At 43.7% G+C, this 12708-nt stretch overlaps 1 protein-coding gene and 1 pseudogene across 2 annotated transcripts in view; one reads left to right on the top strand and one right to left on the bottom strand.

The window, feature by feature from the left end:
* The window catches only part of cpne2 (copine II), a 242180-nt gene that overhangs the window by 100981 nt on the left and 128491 nt on the right, over positions 1–12708 (bottom strand). For both annotated transcript variants that reach the window (XM_078211019.1, XM_078211020.1), the window contains exon 11: positions 3574–3707. In XM_078211019.1, the coding sequence (XP_078067145.1) occupies positions 3574–3707 (134 nt within the window). The remainder of the gene's footprint in view (positions 1–3573; positions 3708–12708) is intronic.
* LOC144492282 (large ribosomal subunit protein uL5 pseudogene) lies at positions 11145–11673 on the top strand (annotated as a pseudogene).

Consider the following 12708-nt stretch of genomic DNA (forward strand, 5'->3'; position numbering starts at 1 on the left):
CTTTGGGACCAGCATGCCCATGCAAGGAGAAGATGGTCTGAAAAAAAGGGTCAGGTGACTGGGAGTGGAGTGCCATGGAAGACCAGTGTCTCAGGCAGAGGATGGGGAGAGGGGACAGGGAGAGGTCCCAAAGGGAGAGTGGAAAGGGGAGGTCCCAAAAGGAAGTCCCAAGTAGAGGACAGAGACAGGTCTCCGTGAAGTTAAAGTATAAAAGAGAGGAGCAGAGGAACAGTGTCCAGATAGGAGTTTCAGTGAGATTGGTTGACTCACAGGCTAGGATTCTCCCTGAATGTTAGTGTACAAGATAGTTATTGTAAATAAAATTGACTTTGTATAGTAAAGTTTATTTTTGCTTGTTCGAAACCTGTGGAATCTTGTGGCTTTATTCACTGAGTACATGTCTTGAATCTCAAACTTTGTCTACTTGAAACAATCATTATTGGTTCCTAATCAAACCTGACCAAAAGCTTGGTTAAGGATCATAACAACTTTGATACTGGAGAATGTATTTTGCTGTTAGTTAAATGTTAATGGGAAACCCTCAGCATAAAGGCTCATCTGTGGGATCACCATATAATGCAACCCTAACCTAGTGGGAGTAGTTCTAGTTTGACTTCCAATCTGTATTGAAGTAGTTGACACTGTCAATCTTTTTCATTTTATTTTTTATTCTTACACGGGATGTGGGTATTGCTGGCTGGGCCAGCATTTATTGCCCATCCCTAAAGGACATTAGTGAACCAGATGGGTTTTTATGATAATCAACCATGGTTTCAGTCATCATTAGACCTTTAATGCCAGATTTTTAAAAAAATTGAATTTCACTGTCATATTGTGTAAATAATGTATTTATTTGAGAGAACATGGTGGAAATTTCGCACCTGTTGTATCCTTTTCATTCTGATCATTCGATTGATCTATTATCCTACTGATCTGGTACCAGCACCACTATCCTCACCAATGTCTCATGCCTTGTTCTTCATGCCACCCACCACATAGTGATGATAGTTTGAAGGGCCACAAGGAGCCATCTTGAAATTCTTGCCTTCTGCCTATATCTCATGGATCAGATCAATGCAAATGAAACCATTTCCAGAGCTCCCTTTCAATCAGGGCATTGTCAGTAAGAGCACTGATATCCTAATTCACACCAACTAATCACAGATCACCATTGTGCTTACCGACCTGCATTCACTTCTGGTCCAACAATGCCTTGACTTTTAACTCCACATCCAAATCGCTCCATGGCCTAGATATTGCTGCAATCTCTTCCAGCCCTACAAACCTCAGAGACTTCTCTGCTCCCCTCATTTTGGCTCCTGCGTGTCCCCAAATTTCATTACTCAGGCCCTTAGTGAAGCAATTCCAATGGCAACCCTTTCCATCACTCTACATCTGTCTCCTCTTTTTAAGATTCACTGAAGCAACTCATCATGCTTACTTCATCAGCATGTTCTTCCAAAGTGAGAAGAGGCCATATCAAAACATGCATTTTTATAGTGTCATTAAAACATCCTGAGGCATTTCATGGGAGCATTATTGACACTGAGCAACAGAAGGAGGTATTATAACGGCTGATCAGAAGTTTGTTTAAAGAGGTCGTTTTTAAGGAGTGTCTGAGGCAATAACATTAATGGCGGAGCAATGAAAATTGGCAATGCGCAAGAAACCAGATTTGGAGGAATGCAGAGGCTTGTAGGAGGTTAGGGATAGGGAAGGGATGGAGGGATTTGAAGACAAGAATGGGAATTTTCAAGTTAAGGCATTGTCAGAGCAGAAGCCAATGCAAGTCACTGAGTAGTCATGGAGGTTGGGGGGGGGGGCATTGCAGAATGGGGCCTGATGTGAGCTCAACTATGAAAGGTGCAATATGGAAGGCCAGCCAGGAGGGCAATGTTCTTTCTGCAGCAAATGCTTACTGGGTATAATGTTATTTCCCATAATTAAAAAGGAGAATAGAACAAGTTCAGGGAATTGGAAACTAATTAATTTAACATCAATGATAAGAAGAAAATCAAATCTTTATTCAAAGATGTAAGAAAAAAACATCTGGAAAATGAAAATATAATAGCATAGACAGCACAGATTTTTAAAGGGAAGAACATGACTGACCAATCTTACTGAATCTTTGAAGAAGTAACAGAAAGAGTAAACAATGTTTGAAGCAGGTATAACATACTTGAACTTTCAAATATTCTTTGATAAAGTGGCACAGGATAAACCCATTGGACAAGTAGCAGAACAGATAGCAAGCCCGATACAAAACAGAAAACACAGAGGCCGGGATTTTCCAGCCCTTCCTGCTGGCATGATCTTCTGATCCCACCGAAGGTGACATCTGCACAAGTCTACCCTGTTGCACAGGGATCAAGGCTAAAACCGCTGCTGTTCACAATTTACATAAACTATTTGGACTCATGAATCAAGTGAATAAGCACAATTTCTAAATTTACAGATGACACTAACTTTGGGTCGTAATTGATACAAAGGAATTGTGACAAAATACAAGGGATTAATTACCTTGAGACAGAGGATGGGAATTTCTGCATGCCCCCGTGGCCTGTTTCACGGTGGCAGAGGCAGCTTGCCGTTGGCTGGCTGGCTGTCAACAGGGTTTCCCATTCTATGCACTGGGAAACCTGCGCTGGGGGTTTGCCTTGGCTGGACCAGAAGTACCGCTGGTGAGAACAGCCGGAAAATTCTGGCCTAGATGTTTGATTAGGAAATGAATTTCAAAATACACAAGCACCTTTTGGACCCACAACTGCTATCTTCTAGAAGGATAAGTGCAGCAGATACCAGGAAACACCACCACCTGAAAGTTCCCATCCAAGTCATTCATCATCCTGACTTGGAAATATATTGCCATTCCTTCACTGTCACTGGGTCAAAATCCTGGAACTCCCTCCCTAACAGCTCTGTGGGTGTACCTACACCATAGAGACTGCAGCGGTTCAAGAAGGCAGCTCACCACCACCTTCTAAAGCGAATTAGGGATGGGCAATAAATGCTGGCCTTGCCAATGACGCACACATCCTGTAAATGAATTATAAAAATTGTTCCCACCAATAATTGTACTGAGAAGCTGACACAGCACAAAGACAGGAATTTGGTGTCATTTTCAGCAAAATTAATGATGAAAAGAATTTCATGTCCTCTAACCTTTAATTTATAAACTTTAGCTAAGAATAGCAATTTACAACCCCTGGAATTATTCACCAAACAACTGAACAGAACCAAAAAACACTTTCAAGTATATATTTCTGTGGAAGCAATTCGAGTTGAACGTTAATCATTAGGCAAATTTATGAGTGGATTGACTGTGTTCCATGGACTAAGTATTGCAAACCACATAATTGAGGCACATCTTATGCTACTATACTCAAGTGTTAAGCTTGGCTCTCACAGAGCAAATGGGATGTGTTCCAGTACTCTGCCTTGATTGGAATTATTATTATAGTGGGAACTAATTGTAAATTATGTGCTAGTACTTTGTGTACAACATGTTAAACTCGCTGCCTTGCTGTGTCTTTTCTACTACTTCTGCTCTTAGAAAATACATGATAAACTCACGAGTCATAATCCTGGATGATTTGTCCCACTGCCCAAATGGCAGCAAGATACTCATTTGATTCCATGGAGTTGATATAATGCAAAGAGCTGGCATCACGAGGACTTCCATTGGATGCTGTGAAGTCGATCCCGACCTAAGTATAAAACACACCACAAGAATTGTCATTAGACAAATGCCAAATCCCATGAGCATATCTTAAAATGATTATTTTGTCCTCTTTTGAATTGTTCTGGGGTATGATTCCACTATGCATTAGCCACCCTCCTGTATTTCACTCAAGTGTCGACTCACCATTTGTGAGTTTAATAACAGAGCGTCAACAGGTTACTCACTCATTGGGTGAGTCTTGTCCTCATTGAGTGCTCACGCTCGTGGACAATCCACAAAGTAATCAGACAGGATTTCTCTGTTCCCATCTCTCCGAGTATTGCTAGTTCACGGTCCCTCTGCACAACCACAGCAACTACTGCTACCCCGGCTAAGATCTGCTACTCAGCACAGATTTTACTAGCTCTCCAGCCTCTTAATTATTCTGTGTAGGACCTCATAGTGTCTCAGTGGACTTGCTAGCCCTGAAGGCATACTGCATTTTAGGAGCACAATTCTACATTCTGCTTAGCGTGCTGTAACGTTTCTGTTCTTAAGAATCAGCACACTCTGAAATTCAGGAAAGTCACTTTATATAAAAATTGTACATTTGATTCACAGTTTCTGGCTGTCATGCTTCAGAAACATCATCCACATCTTAAGTAACAGGAAGTGCCTCAGAATTCTAGGGGAGACAGTGGTGTAATGGTACTGTCATTGAACTAGAGTGGCATGGTGGCACAGTGGTTAGCACTGCTGCCTCACAGCACCAGGGACCCGGGTTCAATTCCTGGCTTGGGTCACTGTCTATGTGGAGTTTGCATGTTCTTCCCGTGCATCCGGTTTCCTCCCACAGTCCAAAGATGTGCAGGTTAGATGAATTGGCCATGCTAAATTCTCCCTCAGTGTACCTGAACAAGTGCCGGAGTGTGGCGACAAGGGGATTTTCACAGTAACTTCATAAGCCTAATTGTCACTAATAAATTAACTTCAACTTTTTAATAATTCAGAAGCCCAGTTAAATGCTTTGAGGACCTGGGTTCAAATCCCAACATGGCAGCTGGTGGAATTTAAACTCAATTAAAATAAATCAGGAATTGAAAAATAGTCTCAGTGATGGTGACCAGGACAACTATCACTGACTGTTGTAAAACCCCATTTGATTCACTAATGGCCCTTGAGGGAAGGAAATCTGGCTTACATGTGACTCCAAACCCACAGCAGTGTGGTTGACTCTTAACTGGCCTGGTAATGGGCAACAAATGCACCCCTATTGGTTAAAACAGCAGATAGAACCAAGGTGCCAGTCTGAAGCAAGCATTGGGTTTGTTGTATATACAAATTGGGGATATAACATCTGGTTCAGGTCCCTTTCTCATATTGGATCTCAGACAAACAGCAGAAACGTAATTTACTTCCCTGAATGAGTAAACAAAGTGGACTGCGATTGACCAATGATCCCATCACTCAATCTGCTGTCCACCCCTATCTCCAAACTCAGGGAAATAGCTGTACTCACATACTAATTGGCCAATCTTCAACTTGTTCTTGACCCACATGCTACCTCTTGGGGCTCAATTGGTGTCCCTTGAACACCGACCATAGAATCATAGAATCATAGAAACCCTACAGTGCAGAAAGAGGCCACCTGGCCCATCGAGTCTGCACCAACCACGATCCCACCCAGGCCCTACCCCCTTATCCCTACACATTTACCTGCTAATCCCTCTAACCTACGCATCTCAGGACACTAAGGGGCAATTTTAGCATGGCCAATCAACCTAACCCGCACATCTTTAGACTGTGGGAGGAAACCGGAGCACCCGGAGGAAACCCACGCAGACACGAGGAGAATGTGCAAACTCCACACAGACAGTGACCCAAGCCGGGAATCGAACCCAGGTTCCTGGAGCTGTGAAGCAGCAGTGCTAACCACTGTGCTACCGTACCGACCATGTTCTGATGATACCGGGGGCTAATTTTTCCTGGTCCACTAGCTCATCAGCTTTGGCAAGTGGGTTGTTGTTACCACACGGAATACCTGTCCTTAAATTCTGCTTTTATATGATGTTACTAGCAAATTCCCAGACCAATATTCCTGGCCGCATAAGGTATCGTAATACCTAACTTACTGTGGACCAAACAACAGGATTGTCTGATTTAGTATTGTCACATGTATTGGGATACAGTGAAAAGTATTCTTTCTTGCGAGCTGCTACAGACAAAACATACCATTCATAGAGTACATGGGGAGGGGGACAAAGAAAGGATAGGGTGTAGAACGTAGTGTTGCAGTTACCGATAGGGTGAAGAGAAAGATCAGCTCAATATGTGATAGGACAATTCAAAAGTCTGATGGCATCACTAGAAATGTTACAAAAGGTATGGCACACTGCTTTGGACTTCCTGTTCACTCGATCTCACTTCAAGTTCTTCACTTACAGATGAGTACAAATTGTAAGCCTATCAAAGAGCAACAAACCAAAAAGGCGACATGTAGAACGTAAGAAATAGATTTTAAAAATAATTTGTAATATAACTCTTATTCAGAGTGGGAACAAAGACTTGGGGGCAGAAGAAAGTTGTATGTGTAGCCCTTCAATAAGATCATGACTATTCTGGTGGTGGTCTCAATTCCACTTTCCTGTCTGTTCCCTATAGCCCTTGACTCCTTTGTGTGAGGAAAACAAAGGTTGTTTTAAGGGATTTATATTTGTAATAGTAAACATTAGAAATAAGGTGCAGTTTTAAGTGGGTTTAATTAAATGTTTCTGTGGTTGGAAGAGTAAAACTTGTAGTTCGATTCATGCTGGACATAGGTGTTTGTATGTGTGGGAGTTGGTTCAATTCTGATTATGTTTCTGAGTTGGATGATCAGCCATGATCATAATGAATGGTGGAGCAGGCTCAAAGGGTGAATGGGCTACTAATGCTTCAATTTTCTATGTTTCTATTGTGTCACATTAGCGAGCCTAACAATGCCGTCTCAGGCTCGCTAATGATATGGAAATAACGATTTCTGACGCAAGGCTGATTACGATACAGGTGTAACTCTCGCTACAGGACCCCCTGCTTACATTTCCTGGCCCGCTACACTACTCGAGCAGCTCAGCGGGCTGGGAAAGTCGTGCCCTGTTTCTCTGGGGAGAATTACTCATGCGCGGTGAGCCTGAAACACAATTTGGGATAATTGACTGAAGATTGAGCTATAGGATTGGGCTTTACTGAGTAATATTTTTCAGTGGTTTGGTTCCTCCAGCGCATGTAAATTTGCTCTAGCATGTCCACTGCAAGATGCAGGGGCTGGGAATCCACAAATGGAACCAGCTTCAGGGGAAAATTCAGACCCTCAGTAAGAATGAGAATAAGCCTAACATCTATCACAGGGAAATCAATAGAACCCAGTTCTGAGGGGATTGTAACAGGTTACTTAGAAAATAATAATGGGATCAGGCAGAGTCAATATGGCTTTGTGAAAGGGAAATCGTGCTTAGCTAATTTTGTCAATGGTTTGGTTAATGGGCTTCTTTCACGTCAATCGTGGGAAGTCCCATTTCCCCTCAACACCATGCTTCAGGATAAACATAAAGGAGGCCAGCAAAACATTCATGGAGTTTGCAAGAATTTCCTGTCTGTGCAACCCTTGTAATCCAGTGCAAAAATGCAGGTGTATTAAACCCACAAAATATCATCGCAAGAGCTTCATACTCATAGAATCTCTGCAGTGTTGAAGAGGCCATTCGGCCCATCAATTCTGGGCAGATTCTCTGACAGAATATCTTACCCAGGCCCTCTCCTCCACCATGTCCCTGCAATCCCACACATTTACCATGGCTCATCCATCTAATCTATACATCTTTGGATACTAAGGGGCAATTTAGCATAGCTCATCCATCCAACCTGCACATCTTTGGACTGCGGGAGCAAACCGGAGCACTCGGAGGAAACCCACGCAGGCACAGGGAGAACATGCAAACGCCACACAGTCACCCAAGGCCAGAATTGAACCCGGGTCTCTGGAACTGTGAGGCAACTGTTCTAACCACTGTTTCACTTATGAGGTAAAATATTTGGATATCTATACACAAGGGGTTGCTTGTTTATGTCGTTTACACTTTTATATTCATGTTTTTCTTAACAAATTCAGAGACAGATACACAAAATCCCTGGGGTTGAAAGTGCAAATCTCTCCAGTCATTTCTCAAAGCACAAACCCCTTGCTCTTCTCTGCAACGTGTCCAGTGCTGGACTGTCAGCATTGTGTTTTGAAGACCAGTAAAGAACACAGTACTCAAGCTGCAGTCTGATCAGGGACTTTACCATTTGATCATAACTTCCTGAGACTGTATCCTACTTTTGGCTAACATAGTTCAATTTTCTATTGGCTTTGATCATTGCTGCTCTGCACGAATCGATTTAATCTTTAGCTATTTTGACACCATTAATTGAGTGCATTTGATGCTTATTTTTTCATGCTATGCACAGCACTTTGGGTTTGTCGGAGTTAAGGTTATCCTGCTGTTGAGCAACCCACGTACTTAATTTGTGCAATTCACTTTGCATTTTCTAAGCTGTTTTGTCCTGGTTCCTCTGCCCCTTCAGTTTGGAAACGTGACCGCTTTTATCATTGATATTTTGAATCCAGGTCATTTACAAAAATGAAGAGCAGTAGTGATCCCCCCCCCGCCGATCCAACCGGGGCTGTCTTTAATCTTGAGATAACTCCTCTTCATTGCTTTCTACCCTGGGGGCAAATTCTCACTAGGTCTGAGGTTTACCCCATATTCCTTGGCTGATGAGAGACTTTGTGCAGGATCTTGGGCCCACACTCTCCATCTGAGGGATCACTAGCGGGGGCACAAAAGGCAGCGAAACCTGGACATCGCGAATCTCGCCGTCGAGATTGCGATTTCCGATTTTTGCCGCCCTTCACTGGCGATGTAATCAGTTTCACGGCCATAACGCCCTGTCGTGGGAATCCCGCTAGGGGTGCAACGGTCAGTATAATCCCTGGGGGAGAGGGACATGGTACTGGCACTGTCCCCTCGTACTGCCCCCTGGCACAGGTTGTTACAGGTGTGGCTTTTGCTACCAAATAAACCTGTTGGACTTTAACCTGGTGTTGTTAAACTTCTTACTGTGTTTACCCCAGTCCAACGCTGGCATCTCCACATCATGACAGGTTGTTACTGCCAGGTGCCGGGGGGCCGTGCCAGAGGTGAGCTCTAGGGCTAGTCTCATGTGCTGTGACGCATTTATTCGTGGTGGGGGAAGGGGGGCAGACATGTAAGTGATAGGGATGCCAGCAATAATTGGGGATGAATGGGGCCGATGCTGAGATGATCGGGGTGGAATGGGAGCAATGCCGGGATGATAAGTGCATGGGCTTCCCGATCTCAGTGAAACCAGTTCCCGGCACTGAGTTCCCCCCATGCCAGAGTGACAATGCAAACCCCTCCCACTCTTTTTTTGCAGTTAAAGTGATAAGATCTGCAGAGAAAACTGGCCAGTGCAGCTGGAGAGTTCCACGCCAGCTTTCTCAGCAGAACTGACACTGCCAAATTCTCGTAAGATTCCACCCTACAACATTTGGGACAATTTGGTGCACCTGACTTAGTCATATTGGTTGTCACAGTTCCCGTTCCCCAGTCAATCTCCTTACCTTCTCTCAATATGCTATTTTGGCTTTTTTTTTTGTGCTAACATTCATGAGATGTGGATGTCGCTGGGCCAGCATTTATTGCCCAACCCCAATTGTTCTTGAACTGAATGGCTTGCTAGGCTTTTTCAGAGTGCAGTTAGGAGTCAACCACATTGCTGTGGTCTGGAGTCACATCATAGAATTGTAGAGTCCCTACAGTGCGAAAGGAAGCCATCCAGCCCATCAAGTCTGCAATGACTCTCCGAAAGAGCATCCCACCCAAGCCTAGCGCATCCCCCCCCCCCTCCCCCCCCCCCTCCCCCTCCCCCCCCCCTCCCCCTCCCCCTCCCCCCTAAACCCGCACATTTACCATGGCTAATCCACCTAAGCTCACATCTTTACACACTAAGGGGCAATTTAGCGTGGCCAACCTACCTAACATAACAAGTAGCCACACAAGATAAGGGCAACAGACTTGTGTCTCTAAAGGACATTAATGAACTAAATGGACTTTTACAACAATTGGTGATAATTTAACGGTCACTATTATTGAGACAGCTTTCAATTCCAGATTTTATAATGAATTTAAATTTCACCAGCTGCCATGGTGGGATCTGAACCCTTGTCTTAGTCTACACCTCGGGATTACTACTCCAATGACATTGGCACTATGCCACCATCTCCCCGAACTGCACTTATAATAGTTTACTACTCAATTTTATGATTGACAGAGTGTGCCAGGATTTTAAGCTATAACACATTTGATGTGTTATAGCTTAAATTTGATGGCGGCACGGTAGCACAGTGGTTAGCACTGCTGCTTCACAGCTCCAGGGTCCCGGGTTCGATTCCCGGCTCGGGAAACTGTCTGTGTGGAGTTTGCACATTCTCCTCGTGTCTGCGTGGGTTTCCTCCAGGTGCTCCGGTTTCCTCCCACAGTCCAAAGATGTTAGGTTGATTGGCCAGGTTAAAAATTGCCCCTTAGAGTCCTGGGATGCGTAGGTTAGAGGGATTAGCGGGTAAATTAGCGGGTAAAAAAAAAGGGATTAGCGGGTAGGGCCTGGGTGGGATTGTGGTCGGTGCAGACTCGATGGGCCGAATGGCCTCCTTCTGCACTGTAGGGTTTCTATGATGATTTCATTATATTTTGAAATCTATTTTAAATGGTGACTGCAGCTGACTATCTTGTGTGAAAACAGAAAACAACAGTCGTTCATAACTGTTGCATGTGTTTATCAATCTATAGTGGGTAAGGAAAAGGCTATTTTATTTATTTCCCATGCACCAAGTACACTTGCACTAGTCTTGGGGAGATCTCTCATGATCTTCTTTCCAAAATTATTGGGAATGTGCATTCATCGCCCAGTTCCACATTCTCAGCAGCCCTTTTGGGAGCGCCGCAGCCCTTGACTATGAGAGATCTGCTAGTCTATATAAAAGTCCTGACATACACCTGCCATGCTCCTGTGTCACAGTCATCACGTATCTGTCACAGTTAATAGAGAATGAACATCCATCAAAACAATTTCCTCGTGCTTTATTCTAACCTTGAGAGGAGCAGCTGGGGTCTTATACACTGCCAATCTGGAGGGAAGACAATGAGTTTCTAATTGATAGCAGGATCTTCCTCAGAGCAATTAACCTGTAATTGAACCTGCAATGTATTCATACAATGATTAGACCTTGTAGCTTTAGAGAGCCAATTGCAGATAGGCCTAAGTCAACAGCAGAAACAACACAGAATGAATCTCAATTCCCAGTGAGTTTTTTGCTTTATCTCCGGGGTGACTGGGGCCTTGATTATGTTCTGATCTGAAGTCTTGCCTTGTCTCCTCCACCAACATGGCGGAGCAGGGCGAGAAGAAAGAGAATCCTATGTGTGAACTCCGCATCAGAAAGCTCTGTATGAATATGTGTTGGTGAAAGTGGTGATCGACTTACTTGGGCTGCCAAAGTGCTTGAGCAGCTCACAGTCCAAACTCCTGTCTTCTCCAAAGTTCGCTACACTATGAGATCTTTTGATATCGGGAGAAATGAAAAGATTGATGTTCACTGCACAGTCCGTGGTGCCGAAGCTGAGGAGATCCAGGAGAAAGGCCTTAAAGTTCATGAATATGAACTGAGGAAAACAACTTTTCAGATACTGGCAACTTTGGCTTTGGTATTCAGGAGCACATTGATTTGGGCATCAAGTATGATCCAAGCATTGGTATTCATGGTTTGCACTTCTGAATGGTTCTGGGAAGGCCAGGCTTCAGCTGACCTGAAGTGTAAACGTGGTTGCATTGAAGCCAAACATCGGATCAACAAGGAGGAAACCATGCATCGGTCCCACTAGAAGTACGATGGTATCATTGTCCCAGGAAAATAAAAATGTTTTGTAACTATCAGTAATAAAAGAATCTGATCCATAACCCTGAAAAAAAACACGCATGCTATTCTGTGGTCTTTATAAGACAGTACACACTCCAATGTATTACCAAATGATGCCACAGGAGATCTGAAGATACTTTAAAGCCCCACAGGAAGAATGCTAAAGATAGATTTAAATTAATCACAGTTTACCTAAATCTGTTTCTAAAAGTACTGCAGAGGTCTAAATTCCTTAAGGCTCAAAACATTTCTTTCCTGGCAGAATTGATCTCTTTAAATTGAATCATCACAGGTGGCACAATAATACTAATGCAAGTTACTAACTGGACCTGCCAAGTGACAGGGACATGCGGTGGGGGGAATGTTTTTAACTGTATCTGTCCATCGGGAAACTGTTGGAAGTGGGTGCAACACTGCTTTTACACTCTGTCTAATTGGGATCAATGGACAGTAATATTGACGGGGCGTAAAACCCGAGGTTCCACCCAATCCTGCTGGTTTTCCACAGAGTGAGTTGGATTAGAACTGCTCCAGGAGGTCTAACCATGGCACAGTGGTTAGCACTGCTGCCACACAGTGCCAGGAACCCGGATTCGATTCCTGGCTTGGGTCACTGCCTGTGCAGAGTCTGTATGTTCTCCCCATGTCTGCGTGGGTTTCCTCCAGGTGCTCCGGTTTCCTCCCACAGTCTGAAAGACGTGCTGCTTAGGTACATTGATCCATACTAAATTTTCCCTCAGTGTACCAGAACATGCACCGGAGTGTGGCGACTAGGGGATTTTCACAGTAACTTCATTGCAGTGTTAATGTAAGCCTACGTGTGACACTAATAAATAAACTTTAAAACTTTAATCCTCACTCTGTCAGCTCTTGATCACAGAGGTAGATTCACAGAAGAATCTAGGAAGGTTAGAGAAAGGAGAAGAAAATGGAAGATAAGTTTCATTTGCAATGGGACCTTCTGAAAGCCCCCATAAAATTTAGCATCCAATAATAACAAAGAGAGAATACATAGATACATTAAAAGTTTAAG

Source organism: Mustelus asterias, chromosome 4 (genome assembly GCF_964213995.1).
Source record: "Mustelus asterias chromosome 4, sMusAst1.hap1.1, whole genome shotgun sequence".
In the NCBI taxonomy this organism is placed as follows: Eukaryota; Metazoa; Chordata; class Chondrichthyes; order Carcharhiniformes; family Triakidae; genus Mustelus; species Mustelus asterias.